The 23,315-nt window shown below is 42.6% G+C and overlaps 11 protein-coding genes across 11 annotated transcripts; 6 read left to right on the top strand and 5 right to left on the bottom strand.

Annotated features, from left to right (window-relative positions):
• The first annotated feature begins 101 nt into the window (after window positions 1-101).
• On the top strand, window positions 102-1,757 carry BBOV_IV001870 (uncharacterized protein). Its single transcript, XM_001609302.2, has one exon. The coding sequence runs from the start codon at window positions 173-175 to the stop codon at window positions 1,745-1,747; it is 1,575 nt and encodes a 524-aa protein (XP_001609352.1). The 5' UTR covers window positions 102-172; the 3' UTR covers window positions 1,748-1,757.
• On the top strand, window positions 1,731-3,182 carry BBOV_IV001880 (Telomere recombination family protein). Its single transcript, XM_001609303.2, has one exon. It carries the CDS (start codon window positions 1,750-1,752, stop codon window positions 3,109-3,111), a length of 1,362 nt encoding a protein of 453 aa, XP_001609353.1. The 5' UTR covers window positions 1,731-1,749; the 3' UTR covers window positions 3,112-3,182.
• Window positions 3,183-3,185: 3 nt separating this feature from the next.
• Window positions 3,186-3,823, bottom strand: BBOV_IV001885 (Signal recognition particle 14kD family protein). The gene is made up of 3 exons (XM_051767039.1): window positions 3,702-3,823; window positions 3,359-3,480; window positions 3,186-3,324 (listed from the first exon to the last, which is right to left on the bottom strand). Exons 1-3 carry the CDS (start codon window positions 3,802-3,804, stop codon window positions 3,235-3,237), a joined length of 315 nt encoding a protein of 104 aa, XP_051623610.1. The 5' UTR covers window positions 3,805-3,823; the 3' UTR covers window positions 3,186-3,234.
• Window positions 3,824-3,886: 63 nt separating this feature from the next.
• On the top strand, window positions 3,887-4,432 carry BBOV_IV001890 (uncharacterized protein). The gene is made up of 2 exons (XM_001609304.2): window positions 3,887-4,058; window positions 4,094-4,432. Exons 1-2 carry the CDS (start codon window positions 3,916-3,918, stop codon window positions 4,401-4,403), a joined length of 453 nt encoding a protein of 150 aa, XP_001609354.1. The 5' UTR covers window positions 3,887-3,915; the 3' UTR covers window positions 4,404-4,432.
• A 70-nt stretch (window positions 4,433-4,502) lies between these two features.
• Window positions 4,503-6,629, bottom strand: BBOV_IV001900 (ATPase associated with various cellular activities (AAA) family protein). The gene is made up of 7 exons (XM_001609305.2): window positions 6,331-6,629; window positions 6,108-6,295; window positions 5,783-6,060; window positions 5,676-5,749; window positions 5,475-5,641; window positions 5,360-5,439; window positions 4,503-5,313 (listed from the first exon to the last, which is right to left on the bottom strand). Exons 1-7 carry the CDS (start codon window positions 6,587-6,589, stop codon window positions 4,506-4,508), a joined length of 1,854 nt encoding a protein of 617 aa, XP_001609355.1. The 5' UTR covers window positions 6,590-6,629; the 3' UTR covers window positions 4,503-4,505.
• Window positions 6,630-6,975: 346 nt separating this feature from the next.
• BBOV_IV001910 (Non-histone chromosomal protein 6 family protein) lies at window positions 6,976-7,411 on the top strand. The gene has a single exon (XM_001609306.1). The coding sequence runs from the start codon at window positions 7,082-7,084 to the stop codon at window positions 7,373-7,375; it is 294 nt and encodes a 97-aa protein (XP_001609356.1). The 5' UTR covers window positions 6,976-7,081; the 3' UTR covers window positions 7,376-7,411.
• Window positions 7,412-7,503: 92 nt separating this feature from the next.
• BBOV_IV001920 (Apoptosis-antagonizing transcription factor C-terminal family protein) lies at window positions 7,504-9,050 on the bottom strand. Its single transcript, XM_051767029.1, has 9 exons — window positions 8,779-9,050; window positions 8,629-8,741; window positions 8,373-8,486; window positions 8,254-8,337; window positions 8,120-8,219; window positions 8,002-8,084; window positions 7,780-7,966; window positions 7,620-7,745; window positions 7,504-7,583 (listed from the first exon to the last, which is right to left on the bottom strand). Exons 1-7 carry the CDS (start codon window positions 9,038-9,040, stop codon window positions 7,892-7,894), a joined length of 831 nt encoding a protein of 276 aa, XP_051623053.1. The 5' UTR covers window positions 9,041-9,050; the 3' UTR covers window positions 7,504-7,583; window positions 7,620-7,745; window positions 7,780-7,891.
• Window positions 9,051-9,125: 75 nt separating this feature from the next.
• On the top strand, window positions 9,126-12,286 carry BBOV_IV001930 (Fibronectin-binding protein A N-terminus (FbpA) family protein). The gene is made up of 2 exons (XM_001609308.2): window positions 9,126-9,397; window positions 9,461-12,286. The coding sequence occupies exons 1-2, from the start codon at window positions 9,164-9,166 to the stop codon at window positions 12,245-12,247; spliced, it is 3,021 nt and encodes a 1,006-aa protein (XP_001609358.1). The 5' UTR covers window positions 9,126-9,163; the 3' UTR covers window positions 12,248-12,286.
• Window positions 12,287-12,877: 591 nt separating this feature from the next.
• Window positions 12,878-19,578, top strand: BBOV_IV001940 (RAVE protein 1 C terminal family protein). The gene has a single exon (XM_001609309.2). The coding sequence runs from the start codon at window positions 12,958-12,960 to the stop codon at window positions 19,546-19,548; it is 6,591 nt and encodes a 2,196-aa protein (XP_001609359.1). The 5' UTR covers window positions 12,878-12,957; the 3' UTR covers window positions 19,549-19,578.
• Window positions 19,579-19,602: 24 nt separating this feature from the next.
• Window positions 19,603-20,542, bottom strand: BBOV_IV001945 (uncharacterized protein). Its single transcript, XM_051767263.1, has 4 exons — window positions 20,476-20,542; window positions 20,350-20,441; window positions 20,276-20,314; window positions 19,603-20,241 (listed from the first exon to the last, which is right to left on the bottom strand). The coding sequence occupies exons 1-4, from the start codon at window positions 20,522-20,524 to the stop codon at window positions 19,621-19,623; spliced, it is 801 nt and encodes a 266-aa protein (XP_051623594.1). The 5' UTR covers window positions 20,525-20,542; the 3' UTR covers window positions 19,603-19,620.
• Window positions 20,543-20,709: 167 nt separating this feature from the next.
• Window positions 20,710-22,721, bottom strand: BBOV_IV001950 (Metallopeptidase M24 family protein). The gene is made up of 5 exons (XM_001609310.2): window positions 22,296-22,721; window positions 22,138-22,261; window positions 21,859-22,103; window positions 21,137-21,824; window positions 20,710-21,102 (listed from the first exon to the last, which is right to left on the bottom strand). Exons 1-5 carry the CDS (start codon window positions 22,699-22,701, stop codon window positions 20,730-20,732), a joined length of 1,836 nt encoding a protein of 611 aa, XP_001609360.1. The 5' UTR covers window positions 22,702-22,721; the 3' UTR covers window positions 20,710-20,729.
• Window positions 22,722-23,315: the final 594 nt, after the last annotated feature.

The raw sequence follows: 23,315 nt of genomic DNA on the forward strand, positions 1-23,315 counted from the left end.
TTTTTGATTTAAAACTACATTGGTAGATGTCCAATCGATGGGGAATTACTATGGTAAATTATAATAATCTGGGCCACTTTTCTTTAGTGTTTATTATTTTGAAAGATTATAAGATCTACATATCTATGTTATGTAGCAATCTATGTTGTGTAGTTGATCGTTCATATATTTGATGCCATACTGCATAATAACACCAAGCTTAAAGCGGAGCAGCGTTGCACTTACAACATTGTTGTGCTGCTCCGATCGTGTATCAGACATACGATTTAATAGAATAGACCAGACTATTACGTTTAATGACACGTTGAAAGGTGGAATCAATACTTTCAAGGTTACAGTTTCACTCTCTAGGGTAGTAACAGACATTTCAGTGGAATCATCATCGTATAGCGTTGGTTTAACTTTAGAACGAGTTGCATCTACTCAATTATCTGTATCGGATGATTCTAAAAACAAGGAATCAACCATTATCGATGCTTCAACTTCGTTAGAACATGTTAGTGGCCCTGTCAACTTGTTAGGGAATAGCTCAATCATTGCAAGTACAACGGGTTCTACGTCGGTACCATGTCATTTTAAAAATAATAGTGAATATTTAAGATCAGTATCAGGTGGTTATTGTGGATTAAGCGATATTGCAATACAGCGTGATACCAAATCGTTAGGTGGCCGTTCGATTTGCACGAATTCATCTACCGTATCAAATACGCTAGTAACTCTTGAAGTTAAAGATACTATACCGGATACGTCTGGAAGATCGTTATCCCTGTTAAACAACTCTAATTCATTGGGTAATATCATTTGTCCTACAGCTGATCATTATTTCACATGTTTACTGGATCACATTGTCATTCCAGTTCGTGACTTTGTTATATTGAGCCCATATCTATACTCTGTTAGCGCCCATATTGGACGAGAGGGTGTTATATTACTGTCATTTAACTTGCGCGTGAGGCTTGGTAACGTATCATTATTTGATTTAGGCCTTGCTTCTTTGTATAAATCTGGTTCTCAATTACGTGTCTCCACACATAGTAGCTTATCTGTACACTGCAAAGGTTGTGGCAGGTTTGTTCATAAAGTGGCTGATGCAAAGTTAGTCCCTCTGCCCACCGATATCTTCAACAGTAGTAGCGACGCGACATTTTGTGAGGAATGCGAGCTTGACATACCATCGGATACTATATCTTTATGCCATTCTCCAAGTATAGTGTACCACAGTGAGGAGTTTGTGACACTCTTTATTCCACCTGCATCCGATCCATTGCCAGTACGTTGCAACACCTGTGACCTTCAACTTGGTCATTATCGTGTTGGCAAATTGGAATACGTGGATTTTTATAAATCACACATTAGTCTATATTCTGGAGACAGTGATAAAGACATATTTTGGCGCCATTCTCCCTTGTCCGACTTTATAGAATCGCTACAATACAATTCCCAGTCTAGGTTATATATAACTTCTGAAGGCAACGATAAAACACTTTTTACGGGGTGTGAGTTAGAAGTTCCCCTGGTTTGTCTTGAAATTATCAAGATATGCTCAACTCCGGATACCTTTGTCACAAGTGCCTTCGGTATTTTAAAAGCTTCAAGGATATTGTGGAGATTTGTTCGGGAGTTTGGTAATCCACTTATAAAGTGCAACCCGGTTACTTTTGAGTTACTTCATGAGCGTTTGTTATATTTTTCTCAGGAGTTGGACCCTAACAGTGGCTACCGTCCATCGTTGTTGGTCTCTTACTAGCGATGGATGTCTTATCTGGTATTCAAAGGGTCACCCCTGTGAGGGTAACCCTTACTGATACCTCCATAGAAACTCTGGATCTCTTGAAATCCCATTTATCTATTCCAGGCAACTTAATAGCATTACCAACAGAAACGGTTTATGGCTTGGCTGCCAATGGTTTGTGTGAGAAGTCTGTGTTACGTATATTTGAGGTCAAGGGTAGACCTCTTACTGACCCTGTTATACTTCACGTTCCAAGTTTTGAGGATGCATTATCTAGTATATTCGATGCCGACTTATACACTGCGTGCGTCGTGCTTTATTTATCATTGCATTTTTCTCCTGGTCCTTTAACTATAATAACGCGTGGTAGGTCTGGTATACCTCGTGTTGTTTCTGCCAACAGTGGTTATCCTGCTGTTCGTTGTCCTAACCATCCTGATGCTCAGGCTATTTTGAAGCACATTGGTTTTCCTCTTGCGGCTCCTTCTGCCAACAAGTTTGGTCACATAAGTCCTACAACAGCTGACCATGTTATTTCAGAATTTAAAGACGTCCACATGTATGTTGTTGATGGAGGTAGCTGCAGTCTTGGTCTCGAGTCTACAGTTGCTAAGTTGGAATCCACCGGCGACGGCATTAGTGCGGATGATTTTTTGCAACGTCATGGTGTGACGTACAAGCATTTGAATGCTGTTGTAGCTTCTATTGATCTTAGTATCACAGATCCTAGGTCTATGATTGACGCAGTGATGGCAAGATGCTCAGGTAAGATAGACATGCCACTTGGTTTTGTTGAAGAGCTGGTTGATCATCTTTGGTCCAGGAAAGACACTACCTATCGCATAACAATATTGCGTCCTGGTTTTATTACTGAAGCAGACCTAAAAAATATCTTTGCTAATTCCTTATTCAGTGTAAGCGTATCTCGCAAGACTGTGTACTCATCTGGGACTGATGTTTGTGACTCACCTGGTATGATATTAACTCACTATGCCCCTTCAGTGCCAACATATTTGATATCTGGTACTGTCCCACTTGGTACTGAGAAGGTACCTGCCAATCGCATTGTAATGATCGATTCCGATGGCATGTTTAATGACAAGTCCGGATTATTTTTATCGTATATCGCATTGGGAAGCACTGATGAGAACATGGCTCATAATCTCTACGGTGCTCTTCGTGAGGCTGAGGAGGCTGCTCTATGTTACAACAAGCCTTTGGGAGATCTTGGTGCAACAGATACGGCCATTATAGTAATCTCTTACAAGGATCGTGGAACTGAATTGAATGCTACATTGCGTGACCGTCTGATTCGGGCTTCATCTGGAAGGACCATCGGTTACACTATGGACCAATCAAGCCTAGACTTCATCTTATAGCCGTGGAACACGATGTTTACATTTACTAATATAACACATTCTAGGGTATATGTTAATTGCGATTTTATGTTTGCCGTATGGGATGCTTCCATACCATATGGATTCTTGGAAACAGTTTTACATTTACGTTTCCAATTCCTCTTCTTGCAGGCATAGCAGCTCCGATATTTGATTGATTGAGTTTGAAAATTTGTCAAACTGATGTACGGTAACCTATGTTATATGGAATGCGATTGAATAGGCTTACATGTGTGCTAATTTTGCAGTCTCCTAACCTGGCTCTGACGAGGCAAACGGGCTCCTGTTCTAACATGGAACTATCCATGTTCGAACTTTTGCCATTCTTCCACGTTTTCTTATTTGGTATGTCTGTGCATATTGTGTATACAGATTAAACATATTTTTGAAAGCCACTATCTATTAGTCATGTAATTTTTGGACACCGTGATACACCTGATCACATATGTAATTCACGTTGCCCGGATTCCACGTATTCCTGGGTTACTCAGCCCCTTTGATACATGTTGGCATAAATAGAATGCCTTACAACAACAAACATTGGCAAAACCCATTACACATTGATGACTTACGTCGTTTATATGATATGCGAACAGTTTTTGGAGCATTATCTGCATCTGCCACTATCATAGCAGTCAGCTGCTTGAGAAATTCATCGCAGTTCAACAATACCATGGTTTTAATATTGCGATAATTTTGTATTTGTGTTATATTAGCATTTGTCTATAGGCATTCCCCATTGGGTTTCTATTAGGGTTCAGTGGTCTGCATCTGAGTTCGGAAACCATGTTTCCGGGTTTATGTGATGACGATGAGATACGTCGTCAGCTTGAGGTTGGTTTGGGTCTTGATGTGATTGACTCGGTTGACCCTGTTGACGCCGAACCGGAGGGTGTAGACTTGGATATTGACCAGGTTCATAATCGGCGGTACGGTTCTATATTATTTATCTGATCTTATTTAGTGTTGGTGTTGGATTTAAAAATGCTGAGAAAGGTCGTTTCATTTCCGCTGCTGCTACTAAGCTGAAGGAAGTGTTAAAATCTGGCAGATCTAAGCATCGCCGATTTGATTCATCGCAAAATTCTAGTGGTCCTCAAGATTCTAGGCCACAGAAGCCAACTAATCATGTAAAAGTGGTTTCACGTCAATCTCGTACGGAAAATGAATCTAGTTCAGATAGTGAGCCTTCTCGTATGGACTTGATTCAATCTGCTGTTCGCCTCCGTAAAGACAAGCATAAAAAGGCTGTAATTAAAAACAATCGGAACTAGACTGTGCCTATGAGTGGAATACACAACTGTTGTCGTATACTATAAGCTGTGTAGTTTATACAATGGATCCATTATTCTGTGGGTAATGTTTTAATATAGGGACTACAGATCACGTAGTCGTTGTTCCCAGAACGGGTCCCTTGAAAGCGCGGTAACAATTTGGCCGACATCTACTTCTGGTACTATCCCTGTATCTCCCAATTCTTCGGATATTACGGGATCAATTTGCACTTTTCTACCTGGAGCAACGGATGTGAATACTGTTGGTTCCAATGAGATGATACCTGATGTTGCGGCAGATACTAGTAGTTTTTTGAATGAGTTTATTGATATCGTAGCTTTTATATCAGGTTCCAATACTGCCATCATCCCTCTAAATGCATCGTATACTTTTCTTGCGCAAGCAACGTTGAGTTGTGTATCTTTAAGTTCTAGTACCATGGCCACCAGAAGGCATGCCAAAGGTTTTGATGAGTGCCTTAATGCTTCTATTACTGCTGAGCTTAATACCATATTTGATACACGATTCATATCAGCGGTGGTTACCTTTCCGTTATTTGCTAATGACAAAGCGAGTTTACATATTTGCATTGCTTTTCTCATATCACCACTATAGTTCGTAACTCTTCTGGCGCATAGTTGCAGTGCCAAATCGTCAATATTATTTGCGATATCCTTATTAGCCGACAGTACTGCTAATATCTGTTGGTACTTGTACGGCTGGAACACCAGTGTACCGAATGCCAATCTGCTTACGCATGACGCTTTCATTTTGCTTGGCAGGTCCATCGTATTCGAGACAATAACTACAATAAGTTTCGAATTCTTCCTTTGTGGCCAATTGAATATTGTGAATAGTACCTTTTGTTTTTTCGTTACTATATAATCCGCTTCATCCACTATTATTACACTGCGTGGTAATTACAAGTTGATACTTGGCATGTATATAGACTTACATTGGTGTTTTGTTGTTCTCAAAGAACTTATCGAGTTGTTTGTATGCGTTGATATGGTGTGGCGACTTCTTTTTGAATATCTGTGTATCATCGGTATATACAATGGCCATGTTACCTTTTTATATAGCACTCGATAGAAATCATTTGGGTCAACTAGGTTGACACCATTTATTTCAACTAATTCAAACCATGGCAATTTCCCGCTATGTTTTTTATTTGATATTTCTTTTACTACCATGTTAACTGTGGCTGTTTTTCCAGTTCCTGGCACACCGCTGATATCTGTAATATGTTACTATATATTTCCCTGACCTACATAGTAACTGTCCTGTACCTCCTTGTTTAATTCCGGTTTCTATGAATGTTCTTATTTGGTTGGCTTCATGTTCTCTATACAGGTTTAATGAGTCATATAACTATTACCTTCCCAGGATGTACTCATTCTGGAATGCCTTTAGTTCTGTAGCATCCCCTTTTGCCAAGAGGTATACCCTATTATACTCGCTTGATTCAAGCAATATATCATTCCATTTTGTCTTTATATCAAATGGTTTTATTGCGTGTGACTCTTTGTAGCACATTTTATTGCAGAATACATGTCCGTATTCATCATCTTGTTCTTCTACTGCTGCTTGATATTCTTCTAGTGAACTGTGTACTTGTACTATATCGTCTATAGCTTCTGCAGTGACGCATTGGAACTGTGAGCGATTGATCTTCATCAATGCAATACAGTAGCTATACTTACCAGATTAGATGCAATAACTTCATTATGATGGGTGAACCCTTGCCATTTATCCTTAGCCTCGTTACCACTGCGTCGTTGCGTTGAGAAGTCAGCTGTTATTCCTGGTATTTTATCGTTTGCATCGTAGTAGTATGCCACTTCGGCAAATAACTCATCAGTTTCATCTTGGAATATTGCCGCTATTTTTGCTATATACATTTTAACAGTACACTTTCGACATTACCTAGGCGTGTTATACGTCTTTCCTCTGACAGGAACTGCACTACCACATCCACTGAATCTCCTATTTGTATTAAATCTATTCCTTTGGTCACCGATTGATAGAATTTCTTTCCATCTACTTCTACTATTAGGTTTCCATGCTTAATATCGCATGTTGGTTCACCTTCCGGTGTCATACTATCTGATATATTTTCATAATCATAGGAATCTCGATCCTCTAGATCTGAGAGGTGTATTTCAAAATCGAATTCCCTGTCCATTTTATAAGAAGTGATATCATCTCTATAGTGTCTGTTACTGCTATTGTGTTAAACGGTGTATATTAACGGTGTTATCTAAGACTCCTACGTATTGTGATGGGTTAACACAACAAAGTGGTATTATATTTTGCGTAGAATTCATAGTGTGTATGATCATGTTAACACCGGGGCTTTAATGTGGACATTCTGGCATCAAATACATATTCCATGGCGCCCATACGTTGCATTACGTTATATTATGTTAGGATGTGCATTGATTTAGTTGATTAATTTGTGATTTGGTGTGCATACAATGAATAATTTAGTTTGTGTTCCCCATGCCCCCCATGAGCTGTCTAAGTGTTGATACCTGGTCGTGTTTTCCTTTGTATACTGTGTATAGCTTTGGTTTACACACCTTTAAAACCTTTCCCTAGGTTGCTATTGCCGCCTATTGGGCATATTTGGACGGGCTTGTTTTCTTTTTTGGTTCATTCTGGTCTCTTTGCTACGATGGCTGGTGCTTCGGACCGTACTGGCGTGCGCAGACCTAGGAAGGCTAAGAAGGATCCCAACGCTCCTAAGCGTGCTTTATCTTCTTACATGTTTTTTGCTAAGGAGAAGCGTGTAGAGATAATTGCTGAGAACCCTGAGATCGCTAAGGACGTTGCTGCTATCGGTAAGATGATCGGTGCTGCTTGGAATGCTCTTTCTGATGAGGAGAAGAAGCCCTATGAGCGCATGTCTGATGAAGATCGTGTTAGGTACGAGCGTGAGAAGGCTGAGTACGCCCAGAGGAAGGTATGATGCGAATTGTATTATTAATTTCTTTGGTTATCTATTACTTGCTGCGTCTATCTTTCGAATGATATTACTGTGGTTGTTTAATAAACCAGAATCTATTCTGGAGCGTTCATATTTAGGGTATTTCACTTTCTGGTATCACTGTATTTTGCGATGTTATACGTATTTCTAGAAATGTTGACTTCCGTCTTTCATTACCCGTATTTCCATTCTATATCATTATTAGTATCCTTGTTTTTGTACTTACGAAGATATCCTTTAGTTCACTCTGTGTGGCTAGGTTACCATATCTTCTTTTTATCTGCTCGCATATGGCCACAGCGCGCGTTGCGTGTTTGAGTGGTGCTTTCAGTACTATTTCATCCACTTCGTTCTGTGTATTTGTGATGTACTTCAATGCAACTAACACTGCTAATGAGTCTGCTACACTCTTCCACTAATGCTGCAGTTTTAGAGCTGTCATTCTCCACCATTACTTCATAAATTCGTGTGGCCATTTTTGGTGTATAATGTTAATACCTATGCCTTAAAGTACGATCTGATGAGCAGGTCAGCCAATTCGGCGTTGGTTGATGCTTTATTTGTGGTTCTTTCCTGTAGGTATTATATAGAAGAGTGATTAACCTCACCACAAAGTTCTGTAATTTTTCTATCGTTGTATAGCATATTCGTCTTGCTTTTGATGTTTTTGCTTCTGACATGCGTGGTTTGTCTGGTTGATATATTTAGGAAATATTCCATGCCTACCTCCCTGGTCATGTCGTAGTTGACTCTCTTCTTCACGCAGGTTCACATCACTTTCGTGGCCCGTGACAGCTAAGTAGCGCAACAGTTGCACGTAGAATGGCTGTGGGCATATTTCCGTGTACATTATACCATACCTGATCGCTATAAATTTCGGATTGTACCAGGGTTTTAGCTTCCTGTGTTCCTAGCTTCTCTTTTAACAGTTCATAACCAATTATCTGTGTTTATGTTAATCATATACGTTGTAACATACATTTTCAGGTATATTTGACGGTTTTGCTTGCTTAAGGAATGTATCAGTATTTTCTAGGAAGTGTTTGATTTGCGATGATATGGTCTTGCTTAGCACTTTAAATGAGCTATCGATCTGTATCATGGAATTAGATGGGCAGTTAATCATCCACCACAATCGATAGCTATCTCGTCATGTTAGATATAAAAGTCATTTTAATGGGTTTGTGGCGTATGTTATGTACCATAGGTGCATTGAGTCACGTAGCTAAGCATACCTTTAGGCTGGTCTTCTGGTTCCAGTGGTCTAATCTCTGTAATATGCGTTGTCGTACTTTCGGTAATATATCTATACTTGCGAAAGCGTCGCTTTCTTCAATGTGTAGCTGATCTGCATGGAATCTTTCTTTTGGTTTATATACACATACCTATAGGCTTTAAATTATTACACAGGTATAATAGTATACGACCTAGATCACGTTGTATTTGTGGGATATATTCATTTGTACTTTCTTCTTGTGATATATTATCGTTTTCGATATATTTAAGCATCCATGGGTGTGGCCATCGTGCGAGGTAGCTTGAGCACTTTTGCAGCTGGATGCGCACCTTAATCAAGTTGACATATGTTTCTGTTTGTTTTTTAACTGCTTTTACCTTGTTGTCATTTTGTTTTACATTCTTCTTCATCTTATATTGTGTTTTACCCTTGAATATTTTTTCCATCACTGGTGCCCGACGTGTTTGTAAGGCAGTATTTGTGTTTCATTACAACATCCAATGTAACTTATATGTAACTATCATTGGTTTGCGATGGTGCGTGAGCGTTTAAATGCCGTAGACGTGGCTGCTGTTGTTGGTAACCTTCGTAGTCAGATTCTTGATTATAATTTGGTTAACATATACGATGTTACAAGTCGAGTTTATGTATTGAAGTTTTCCCGTAACGAGGACAAGCGTTTCGTTTTGTTTGAAATCGGTCATCGGATTCATACAACTCAATTTTTGCGCACTACTGATAAATTACCTTCTAATTTCAATGTTAAGGTAAGTCTCCTGGAGTGAGTCGTTCCTTTATTCGTATCAATACCTGCTCTCATATCATTACAGCTTCGTAAGCATTTGCGTACTCGGAAGCTTCGCGGCATATATCAGATAGCTCAGGACAGGGTTGTTGACTTTACTTTTAGTTCCGGGGAGTATGCTTATCATTTGATAGTCCAATTGTTTTTACCTGGCAATGTCTATTTAACTGACTATTCGTATAAGGTTTTAACGGTACTGCGTCCTCAGAATGCTGGTGATTCGTTTTTCCGCGTTGGTGAGACTTACGGCATCCCTGAGGCCAGTGTACCATGGAACATTCCGGTATCACCGGCTGTGATTGATGGGATACTATCCGGTATGGGCCACGGCAATGTTGACGCTTCTAATTCTCAGAAGAAGGTCACCAATTCTCGTGGGAAGCCAGAAACCGGCGATAGTAGCAAACAGTCAATCGTGAACGGATCTGACCAAGGTGACTATTTAGACATAGGATCGGAGTTCAAGGACCGGAGCGTCAGCATGCTATTGAAGTTGATATTCCCCAGTGTAACATTACGCATGATGCGTTACGCCTTGGTAAAGGCCATTGGGGCTGATATTTGCGATTCCGATGTATCAGCTGTGGAATCAAGTACTATATACACTGCCGTGGAGGCACTGAGATCCACTTTGGATTCACTATCTAATCCCGTGAATCTTAACCTCGGTTACCTTTACAAGAAAGGCACTGAATATGAGGACTTTGGCTGCTTTGACTATGGCGACGGTTGGGAGCGTTTTGATGACTTTAACATGGCTCTGGACGCCTACTTCACTAAATCTGAGTTGCGCAAAATCGAGCGCAAGGAGCAGCCAAAGAAGCCAATAAAGTTGCAGAAGATCAAAGATGACCAGAACCGTCGTGAACTAGAGCGTGAGCGTGAGGTACATCGCCTGGGTGTATCCATTGCTTTGGTTGAGGGGCATCGTGACACCTTTGATACGGTTCTAGACTTAATGCGTAGTTTGGTTGCTTCTGGTGCCTCGTGGCAGGAGATTACAGACCAATTATCTCGTCAGCGTGACTCTGGTCATTTATTGGCTAGGCACATTCGCTCTGTTAACATTCCCGACCGTCGTGTTGATGTATGTCTGCCCAATGACGACCCTGGGTACTACACTAACGTTACATCTATGGGTGACAAACGCAACAAGCGTGGTTCTAAGAAGTCTCAATCGAGTGATCAATTTGATGACACCAGTGTAACCCTTGATTACGGTTTAACATGTTTTCAAAACCTTGAGATAATGTACTCTCAGAAGAAGCGTATGGCGGAGAAGCTTGAGCGTACTCGTGCGGGTCACCAATTTGCTTTGAAGCGTGTTGATCGTGAGAAGGAGAAGCAGGTTAAATCTCGTGGTGACCGCAACGTATCACTGGTCAAGGTTCGTAAGCGCATGTGGTTTGAGAAGTTTCACTGGTTTATTACTAGTGATGGCTTCCTAGTTCTTGGTGGTCGTGACTCTACGCAGAACGAGTTACTTGTTAAACGTTACTTGACCAAGGGTGATCTTTATTTTCATGCTGACGTGCATGGTGCTGCAAGTTGTATACTAAAGAATCCCAGTGGCAATGCTGAATCGTTTCCAAACACTATAGACGAGGCTGCTTGTTTCTCTTTATGTTTAAGTTCTGCCTGGAGTCAGAAAATGGTAGTTCCTGCTTGGTGGGTACATCACCACCAGGTATCTCGTTCAGCACCTTCTGGTGAGTATTTACCTCACGGTAGTTTCATGATTCGTGGTAAGAAGAACTACGTTCAGCCTCAGCGTCTTGAGATGGCTATTGGTGTGGTATTCCACATAGAAGTTCCGGATATTGATGAAGAGGAAGTGGAGGCACCTGCTGGCCCCGATACTGAGGATGCACCTCAAGACGTTGAATCCGATGAGAGTGACGCATCACTTACTGTTGATGACCTCATTGGGCATGGTGAGGAACCCGTTGTTAACGATGACGTCGTGATGTCAGACGAAAGTCCATCAAGTGACGATGACATGCTTGAAAATAAGCGTGTGGTTAGGTTTAATTTGGATAACGACACTGAGCCAAAGGAGCGTGTTGGTAATTTCCATTTACTTCGTAAGGGTACTGGGTACCCCTGTACTGGGTTTAATCCTGATGACTTAGCTGAGAAGCTATCTGCATTAGGTCTCATTGACCCTGATGACACCGACTCACCTGAGAGCCACGTACGTTTCATAGAGCCTGACAAGCCCATTCACATTCCTGAGGCCGTTGAACGTCTTCGCAAGCGTTTACCTACTGGTATAATAGCTCCTAAGAAACCTCGTGGTCCATCTCGCTTAGCTCGTGTTAAGGCTGCTAAGGCTCGCAAGAAGTACGGTGACGACGATGAGGAGATTCAGCAGTTACGCTGTCAGCTAACTGGCTCAAGGCTGCTTAAGTCAGGTATTGACACACCTGTTGTGGAGCCCGTGCCAGAAGAATCCTTGCAGCCCAAGCCTGTATTCCAACGTCAAGCAATACAGCCATTGGATGATCGTGAGTTGTCATCGCATATGCGTCAGTTACGTGCGTTATCAAAATCACCTTCTGAGGGTGATGTCATCTTAAGTGCTATTCCTATGTGCGCTCCTTACGGTGCTTTGAAATCACATCCGTACCATTTGAAATTAGTTCCTGGTAACAATAAGAAGGGTGCCATTGCATCTCAGGCACTGAGTCACTTTTTGAAGGTTGATGAGTCGAAATCTCCTTTTATCAAGTTGATAACTACGGATCAATTTGCTTTGACTTTGATAGAGAACTGTAAGGTTCCCGGTCTTTCTGGAAATTCCAAGCGTTAGGGTAGTTTATGCTAATTCAGACACTTTCGATACTTAATGTTCATTCAGTATGTGTGAGTACGTATGTTGTAATTGCTGGTATGATTAAAGGTTGCCATCGGAATACTGAATCTAGACAGCTTAGGTACAACACGTTACCTACCTAGCAATGCCATTACGTAAGATGTAGAGTATTTATCTGATCAAACTAGACACTGGCACCACGATATATGTAGCACTGACACTAAACTACAGTTTCAATATGTTGAAGGAAACTCCCAGTAGAGTTTGACTCCACGTAGGCCACTTAAGCACTTGGCGGTGTATAGAGCCATATATAAATCATTATCTAGGCCTAGGAGTGACAGGAATACACTAATGTTGTTTATAGACATCAGTTTTATACTATGTGTATAGCGTCGTTCCTGGAATGTGGTACCACGTTGTGTAAACCACTGGTGAATAGACACCGCTGTGTATCTTCAAATCTTGCAATTTGATTGGTTTATTAAAGTTTAAAATGTATGCTGTAGCTTAGCAGTCTACATATAGAATACTTGCATATCGTAGCGTGCATTGTTTGTTATCTACGTATATTGTATGTGTTGATTGGCTTTTTGGCCAATATATGTAATATATTGTTACACACCTATAGGCATGTGTTTATTAACTATGATCTATAGAGTGATTTTGGTATCAGGGTGCTATCTGTGACGTCAATATTAGCGACGATGTCGCCTATTGCGTTATCCCGTGAGCACAGTGATGAGTTGTCAGGTAATTCGGATATTTCGATCGTTTGTTTGGATGTGTTACGTGTAGAAGATTTTGATGACCCGGGTCGTAGTGATCCTACTGAGTTTGTTGCTGGATTGATCAGAATATCACCTCTTCAATATCGGAGTCTTGATTCGGTTACTGATTCTAGTTTATACTTATTCCCATTACATCGCAAAGATGATGTCAAATCGTGGTTTATATCATCTCGTGCTTCTGGTATTGGTCGGCTACCCCGTCGTCGTACTAGTCGTACCTCTATTCCTACTGATTTATGGTCATTGCAGCACAAGTCTCGTGTGATAGCTGCGTCGTGGAACCATGCTACTGCTAGTTATTCTAACAAGTTATTGGTATCTATAACTCATGACATGTTAGCTCACATTTGGCGTATTGGCCCATCACCGTCATCATATTCTATGTTAGTCCAGGTAGACATCGGTGAGCGTTCATTTGGCCCTGGCATCCGTTGTTGTTGGATTGGCATGGACATTAGTGTTTACGGCACGGTTTTTACGGATAAGGAGTACATCATATTCCACGAATTATCCGATGATATGCAATATACGTCTGTCACTGGTGGTGACAAGCCAGTTCCTTGTAGTTTTGAGGGATCTGATTCTCCTTGTTCGGCACATCGTCAGCATTTTAAGATATTTGCTATTCACGGCATTAATTCCGTTAGTGGCAAAGTTGATGCTTGTTGTATGTTAAGTCACCAGGATATGTTTTTGCCTATATACATTAGTGATTTAAAATCTGCTGATATTTGTGGTCATACTATGCGTTCTGGTGTGGTGACATTATATGCTGCTGACAGTTTACGTCCTAACAAGGTAGTTCCTCGTTGTAGTTTCCAGATGAGTCGTTGGATAACTATGACATCTCGTAGTATAACTCCGCCTATTACTGATGATTTTCATGATGATGTTCTTGGATCTCAGGTAGCTCTTGGTTTACACAAGTTCGTTCCACCGTGTACTATAGACGTTGTTAGCGAGTTGGGTCTCAGCGTCCAGTTAATTTTGACCCCGTGTGATTTATTTTTAAAAGACTGCAACTTATCTTCTGGTGACAATGTTGTTGGTTTGGTTGGTCGATATTTATGTCATGCATATTCTCCTCAATTCATTAGATCTTCAATTCCTGGCTTTAAATCACTCCGTAGTTCTGATGAGGTTGTTTTAGAGCGTTTCCGATCTTCCAAGAGCTTATCTATTGTTGAGCACATCTACAACAATGAGTGGTTTTTAGCATTTCTATTGTACAAGACTGGCAGACTCGAGTTATATCGTGCCATTTGTTACAACCATGCTATATGTCAGCGTACTGCGGTATCACTACCTGATGTCTGTGAAGTCCTTGGTCTCAAGGTTCTGAAGCGTGCTGATTCTATTTTGTTGGCTGCTTTCGTCCATGACAAGGACGGCAGCACCCAGTTTGCTATATACAATTGGACTGTAAACTCCATTACCCTGGAGTCATCATGGCCATTTACCCTGCATGGCCACCAGATAATACAGGAATTTCTTCAATGGTATCCGGGCGGCCCGTTCTACTTGATAAGTTCCTGTATAATGGACGGATGCAATGCGATCCAAGGCAAACTTCACGTGTACCTGGTAATGGATTCCCGTATGGCCCACTTTCTGAGCATTGACAACGGTGACCTTTATGACGCCTTCTTGGGGGAGACTCTATCCATTCAGGCTTGCGTTGGTGCTGATCGTTATTCCTTGGTTAACGACAGGCTGGAGTCCTTTATGGGTGACCGTGTGGTGTCCGTTTCTATATCTGACGGTTCTGACTCAATGGCTGACCCTTTACCTATATACCATCCCAGGTACTTCAAGGTATTCACAGAACTAGGTATGCGTCGGTTTGTTGATGAGCTAGTCCACAGTCTCGTGTGTCTGTATAGAGACTTTTTGCGATTATTACAGGACACCAGTTCATGTTCCGTTTCAGCAGGTTCTCTTTATGCCTGTGACTGCGTTATTGCTAAGGTCCGTCATTTGGATCTATTCCGTGAATTTGACCGTCAGCATACATTACGGTTCTTATATACCTTTTCTACCTTAATTCAATGTGATCCCAGTCACCTGATTGGTGAGGTCTATACAGCTCCTCCAATGGATTTCCAGGATACAGTACCGCTTAATGAGTTATTACTTTATCTCCAGCACTTGCGCATGCCAGGCCTCGCTTGGGATGAGCAGATTGAACTCATGAGAGTCATTGAGGGTCTGCGTCCAAAGGACTTTAGCGATTACTTTGGTGCTGCTAAACGTGTACCTGAGACTGTTGGATCTGGTGCTGATACTTTATCTAACTTTTTACGTATGACTGAGCCCATGCCGTCGGTTGACACTACTGTTGACTTGGGTATAGACTTCCGGATATCACTGGACCCTGAGGTTACCGAGGATACTGGGCATGTATCCTCGGTTAATATTGCTTGCCCCCTAGTTCGTAAAGCCCAGCATTTGGTTAAATCCGGTGAAGACGAGCGCACTGTGACAATGTGGCGGCAGAATGACAAGCTTGTGGGTTTAGTATTACCCCCGAGGATAACTAGTGACTGCTTATGCCTAAGTCGCTGTGTTGACTACATTAAATATGGTCATGCTGATGAGAACCATTTGGTTTGGGCTGTATTGTATCGTGACGACCATAATTTGTTTAGTATCATGACTCAGATGATGGACACTGGTGACGACCTTGCTTTATGTCGCAACATGTTATCCATTATGAAGCACGTTGGCCTTGGCTACTGGCTTAGTACTGCATCTTCCCTGGATACATTTTGTGGTATCCTCGAGCGTGGTTTCCGTAAACTCATAGCTGTAACTGACAGTGGTTGTGGAGTTGAGGTATTTGATGAGTTTGGTTTATGGTCCATAGTTCGTGGTAAGACTATGGTATACGCCTGCGTGTTGAAGGCCAAGGGATTTCAGAAATTGGGTGAATTTTTATGTAACGACTTTTCTGAGGACAGGTGGTCTAACGCTGCTGTTAAGAATTCGTATGCTTTAATAGCTCAGAAGCGTTACTTGCTTGCTATTGGATTCCTTGTTCTTGCTGGTCGCATGACTGATGCTGTTGATGTATGTTTCCAGTATTTATATGACGCTCAGTTGGCATGTCTTCTTTGTCGTATTCGTGGTTTCAGTCTGGAGTATGCCTTAGGTCAGATGCAGCCATCTCGTGTAAGGGACGTCCTGGAGTATAAGCTAAGCTCTAAGCGTGGCACTCCCATAGACGTTGAGACTGTTGAGCACTTGGTATATTACCTTTATATGTCAATTCGTTTTGGTCAGGATGACTGTGATCGTATGGTTACCACAGTTCGGCAATGTGCATCTCAATATCGTGTTTCTGGGATGCCAGCGGTAGCATGGGCTTTAGATTCCTTATTCTTGGTTGACAAGGCTACTTCATGGCGTCCATTTGTATGTCGTGCTACTTTACGATATCTACTGCGTGAGCCTAGTTTCTCAGCTTTACAGGACTGTCTCAGTGTGTTACATGAACTTTGTGGCGAGAAGATACACCATGTTGGCAGTAACGTGTCTAACTATGGCAGTGACCGTTGTGACCGTGGTTTGAGTGACATTCGTGTAACTATTAGTGATCTTGACGTCGAATTCCCTGAGGAAGTCTTGATATTCCCTGAGTCCAATGGTTCTCCCATGGGTATTGGTGATTTGCATGGTTTCCAGTTACACTTGATAACACTGGTGACTGCCCTAAGGTCGCGTTACAGTCTTGATGGTGCTACATACTGTTCCCTGGGGAAGACTTGGCTATCACATGAGGTTTTCAATCGCATCTGGTCGATGCCCAATTACTTTTCCTATTTGGGCACTGTTTGCATCGGTTTCTTTGAGGGCAACACTACTATTGACGGCAGCAGTTTGTTATGCTTGATTTTACGTGCATTATCTGATGACCATGATGATTTCAGTTCATGCATTATATTATCCCTGGCATCATTGCTTGCTATAGCTTGCTTTGACCGTGGTGACATGGACCAGATATACGATGCTTGTGTAGGCCAGCTTGTTGTTTTGAACAGCTTCGTGAACAACCAGGGCTCGGTAGCTCAATTCTGTGCCTGTCTATTACGTACCATCGAGCCGCTATGCTTCGGTGCTCGTCCTCGTGTTCTTGAGCCTCAGTGCATCAATGTATTGAGCCACATTGACAATTCTCCTAAGCATACCTTCTTTGGTATATGCGTTGGCACTGCTATTCTAGAGACCTTGCTTGGTATATGTCGAAGCTGGATATACAAGGGTGCGGAGCACGCTGATTCTGTAGCTCAGACCTGGATTGACCATATCTTGTACTCCGCATCTCGTTATTTGCATAAAGTGGTGAAGCCTGAGATAATTGAGGATGCTCTTGGTGCTGCTGGCATTGCCTATTCCATGTTATCCTTGCGTTTGGGTATCGACACTCCTGTTGAATTCCAGGTTGATGACAAGGAGCTTCGTGTATATGATTCATTTTTAGATCGTTACGTCGCTTCTGTTTACGGTCCTGAATTCGAGAAGTTGTGGCGTTTTCTTCAGTGTGGTTTGCGTACAGCTAGTGTATTCAGTCGTCACGTTCGTTTGGGCCCTTCAGTGTCCAATGCTGTCACTGAGGACCACTACAAATCAATGTCTGTTGAATTTCAGGGCAACGTCGACGTTGGCATAAAGCCATCGCCATTACTTATCCCACTGAGTTCCATGTTCACCACACCTCAGATGTGGAACCAGGAGTTTGTATCAGCTCAGGCTCGTATTCATGGTAAGCAAAGCCCGCGTAGCGATGCCAATTGTGACATTGCGGTGCTGGATGCACTTCGTGCGTTACTCTTCAAGGCTTTGCATAACTTCAAGGGTAAACTTGTATCTACTTTATACTCTATGTTGAGCACTACTTTATATGAGGATCTGAAGGGCTTGACATGCAGTACTATGATAGGTCCCGTGCTGAATGATTTTTACATGTTGGCTATGCTTAATATTCCTGTATCTAGTAAACTATCAAGTTTATCAGAGGAGTTGTCAAGTACTGTTGAGACTGTTCTTTATTCTGCTATAAACGGCACTCGTGCCGTTGGTCCTTCATATGCGCTTTATGTGAAGCTAGTGCGCATAATGTATGTATATTGCAAGAACCACTTGGAGAGTGTCTATTCCATGAAGCGTGTATCTCGTCTTAGTGTGTTTGCTGGTAAGGTTTACAATTACTTCCATCATTGTAACGACAAGGACCATTACGTCAGCGGCAGTGCTGGTGGCATTTGTGGTCATCCCAGGTTACCCCTATATGCTGTAGTTTATGGTGAGAACCAGGGTGGTCAGATGCCGGCGTACAATGTATCAATTCAGCATCCCATATCTGTGATGAGCGGCTATCGTGATGCAGTGGGTGAGGGTACTCAGGAACACTGCTGTGAGGACATCCTTTATGACCGTGTAACTGGCAAGCGTCTTAATGTTGGCCAGGGTTCGGTTTTTGGTGAGTTATCTAGTCTTGCTTGGTCTGGTGACTGGTTATCTGTTCTTGACCGTAACGGCTGGCTTTTGATATACAACACTAGGAACATGGTCCATATGAACGGTGAGGACGCTGATATCGCTATTCCATCTATTTTCTTTAGACCTCACATGTCTGCCACTGGGTTAAGTTGGCTTTCTGAATCTTACATCGCAACTGTTGGCTGTGGCATATCGCAAGATGCGATGACTGCTAATGTCATTGTGATCGACACTCGTCAGGGTGACATATCTCCTGCGGTTTCAACATCCTTTGGTAAGGAGCACAGTTCGGCATCTATGGAGCTTTTGGATAACTCTAGTTCTGTGCGTAATGAAACCGATCACATAACGCGTGCGGTCACTGAGCATCGTCACCCCTGTGTTTGCATTTGGGACCTCGTGGACGTCCACAGGAACAACTGTCCCAAGCTCAAGGTTATTTTGGCCAATAGCTCTAACATCCCTCATTCCATATTCAACAAGAAGAAGCACAGCGTTGCGTTTGTGCGCTTCACTTGTGTATTATCTATCCCCAGCGTGCATATGGAGAACCACAGCACTGATTCATTGGACCACGATCTTGTTATTTTCGATTCTGGTGGCAATATGCTATTCTATTCTTCAGCGGCTCATAAGGTAACTGTTACTTGTAGTGCGCACTCTAGTGCCGTTGCTAAATGCTTCTATGTGAATGACCACATAGTTGCTGTATCTCAGGAGGGTGCCATTGTGATGTACAGGTACAACGGCATTTTCTCCGAGCCCACTCGTGTATTTGAGGGCGTCCCTGAGCCCAAGGCAGCTCCTGTGGAATCAGGTTCTAATGGCAGTTTAGTTGCTAGCCTTGGTGAGTACCTGGGCATTCGTTTTTCTGATTCTAGTTCTCGTGACCATGGTAATGCATCACTAGGGCCTCGTGAGGTTGTGGATGCTCAGATAGTCCACGGTCGCTTTCTGGTTCTCACCACTGCTGACGGCAATGCCAGTGTAACTGAGTTGCCCTGTTAGTAACTCGTGTTATTAAATCTACTATTTATACTTAGGTGCTATTTATAGATAACTGCATTGTTGCCTATAGGTTCATAACTTCATGGCTGGTACCAGTGATCCTGGTGTCTTATCGTCATAGTACCCGTCGTTAGTTAACGGGCCACCATAATACAATCCGAATCGCGTCTCACCCGTATATTTCAACGATCCGAGGTCAGTTAACTCTTCTTTCCGTAGTATGGTGGCAAAGAAATGCCCATCACGTGCTACTCGCTTTTTAGGTACACCACTGCAGAATTTGGCTACTGTACCGAATGCCATTGTGCTATCATGGCTCTCTAGGCTCATGGTAAAGAATGAGCATCCCTTGGTGCCCGTGCAATAATGTGCTGCTTCCATTGGTGTCATATCACGGGCAGTATCCAAGACTTTGCCATCATGGCACTCTGCCACTTGGTTCAGCCACACGGTGTATGGCTTGCACATATTTTGTAGATGTACCCCTTTTATAGCGGTTACCCATCCGTTCTTGGGGTATAGTGCTGTCCAACCTGCGCCGTTACAAAGCCAAGTGGCATCTGATTGCGGTATGCTGTTGCCAGCGTCCAACACATCGCTAGGCCGTGTTGAAAATGTCTTCTTGGCGGTATGACAGAAGAATGTACACTCTTCATGCTCACTGCACGTATCCATGGCATCTTCAAATGGTGTCTGTGGGCGTTGGTGGATTGCTATTGGCACTTACCTCTGATGCTGCATCCATGATGCTACTACCGTCGCAAAACTGAGCTCTTTGTATACCTTTCTATACTAACCTACCCTCCTTGCATTCTGTACTAGCAGGTACTCGCTTATATCATTTATTCCCGGTGTACCGGTCCCCCTGGTACCAAGGTTTGACTGCTTCAGCCCTGTGGCAATGTAACTACATATTCCTGGACGTACCTGTGACTAATACGGACGCCAAACAGAGCCATGCCAATGCGATATTCATTTTTAACGATTTTACAGCTCCTCAGGGCGATATCACGCATACACACCAAAACGACATCGCACACACCAAGTCATGACTTGGTGTAACTAGACGCAATATTTAACATCCGTGGGACAAAACATATCCACCGTATGTTTTAGGTATCATTTGAGGTACACATGCCTAATACGCTTTCACACCCTACACCCATGTTGCATCCATGTGTCTAATACATGACCTGTAAATCAGTATTCCATATCAATGGCGGTGACGACGGTAATCTCTGCGTTAGTATTTCATGGCCATGGTCCGTTATTAGCACTGTGTGCTCGAATTGAGCGGTCTTCCTTGCATCTGAGGTGGCCATGGTCCATCCATCAGGCCACGTGATAACTTCACAATCCATACTACGCGTGACGATAGGTTCTATGGTGAATACCATACCAGGTTCCATAACAACCTCACTTTGGTTTCGCGTATGTTCAATGATTGGATTTTCATGGAAATTACGACCTATACCATGTCCAACCAGGTTTGGCACAACCCTGAATCCATATTGTTCCACGTGGTCTGATATAACATCGCCTATTCGACTTATCCTATGGAATAATAGGGACACTATACACAACTTACGGTACCCCTGGTGCGCATATGGCAATTGCTTTCATCATGGCGTCATGTGTTATTTGCATTAGCTCGATGTCCTCCTTGAATGTATGCGTGAAGAGGTATGGTTTCTTTCTTCTATCGGGGTCAACTCTATTGAATATATGGTGTATCACCTCTGGGTTCTCTAGGGTGGCATACCGCTTAGGTTGCCCCGGAGGGGCGATATAAGTTGGTATTTGCGATTCCACAACACCTACAACTCGTCCTTTATAGGTAACCGCTTCATTTGCGGTGTACCACGCCTCTATATCTGGCATTATCCTCTTGGCAACAGGGTCCAGGTCATCATTGTTCTTAGTGCCAAATATTGGCCTTCGTCCTGGATCGCCTGTATAGAGCATATCAAACCACTCTTCCCAGCCATCCTGAGGCCCTAATCGCCTTACTGCAGTGTCCATACACTGCAGTATGTTCAATTCGGTCATCACGGTAGCTCCGGAATCCCAGAGATTATCGTGGAATTTGGCATTGTACCGCAGTTTGTTACGTTCATACATTCCAATATCATGGTTCATAGAAGCCAGCTTCTTTGGGTCTTCTGCTGGTAGGACCATAAAGGTCTCCGAGACATCGCCATGGAACCCATCGGCATAGACCGTTACATCAACGTTTATAATGTCTCCCGCTGCAAGCACTGTTGAGTCGGGTATGCCTGTTCATTGTTACGTTAGACTGCAGCAACCTACCATGGCACACAATCTCATTGATTGATGTACAAACTGATTTGGGGAACCCGTGGTAATTTAATGGCGACGGGTATACCTTCTTTAACCGGCACATACGATGTATGTGCCGGTCAATGTAATCCGTGAACATGCCTTCGACAATCAAGGGTGACACTGAATCCAGGACTTCCCGTGCTATGCGACACGCATAGCGTATGCCCGCTATCTCGGAATCCGTCTTTATAGTACCGCGAGGGTCGTGCTCCCTAAGGGTAATTAGATATATATAGGTATACCTACCCGCGATAGTCGACATCCCTGGGATAGTCCACATATTTAGGCAAACCGCTAGCATAGTAGTTTGGGCGTTTTATGTTTTTACCGGGAAGCAGCCTGCCAGTGACAATACCCTTTTTAATAGGACCTGTGGAATCTAGGGGATTCGGGCACTAACCTACCGGTGAATTCATAATGCTCCCATAACTCCTTAATACTAGCGCTAGGATATTGCTTGGCGAAGTCATCAACTATCTCTTTGGTGCGATTGGATTTAGGTTCGGGGGTCTTCTTTTTTTTTATACCAAACCCTTCTGGTTTAGGCCTGCGTATGTAACGCTCCTTGTCCAAGATATGCTTTTGACTGTAAATGGCATTTACGTTACGTTTATTGGCCTGGTGACTGTTTTGGAGTCCTCTAGGACTACATTGCGATAGGAATCCTAGATGTCTAGGTTGAGGAGCTAACCCATGGAAATAACACCTGGGTGATGCATTGCCATAGACCCTGCAAATCGATCCCACAAGCACTACATTGGCATTATAAGTACTTAACGCAGCAACCAGTGCCACAAAGGGTAGTATCATGTATGTCCTCTGGCCATACACATATGAAACACACACGCTATTGTACCATAGAGTCCCTAGATAACCGGCAGTGATATTAGCGTTGCTATATTGGCACTATAGAATCACGAAATAAACATCTAGTGTGGCTCTGATGAGTGTATATTAATCAACATAAACCCTGGTATCATAGGATCCCTAACCCACACGACGCGAGATTCCATGGTAAAATCAAGCATATAGACAGAACTGGTAGCCGTAGCACAACTACCATGTAGACCAATAAATAATTAGCACATGTGCTATGGCGCAAATCGACTCCTGGTATATATTATAAAACATTTAGTTGGTTGCGGTGTCCGGAAACATAGAGCTACTCCATATAGATCAACAGGTAATTCGTCACGGATTGTGTATTAATATTGGAGTGTAGTCCATCTAAAATTAGAAACTATGTTCCCAGGGGTTACAAGGTGACACACAGCAGTACACACACCGGGATCCCTGGATACATGGTCGGAAAACAATTAAGATTGTGTGATCGAGATCCAGTGTATCCCCTCTAGCTCAGTATAAAGTAATTTATATGTTGTAGTGAATTTACAAGTGTCATATTATGCTTACTAGCCGGTTTG

The sequence above is a fragment of the Babesia bovis genome, assembly GCF_000165395.2.
Source record: "Babesia bovis T2Bo chromosome 4 map unlocalized Chr4_2, whole genome shotgun sequence".
NCBI lineage: Eukaryota > Apicomplexa > Aconoidasida > Piroplasmida > Babesiidae > Babesia > Babesia bovis.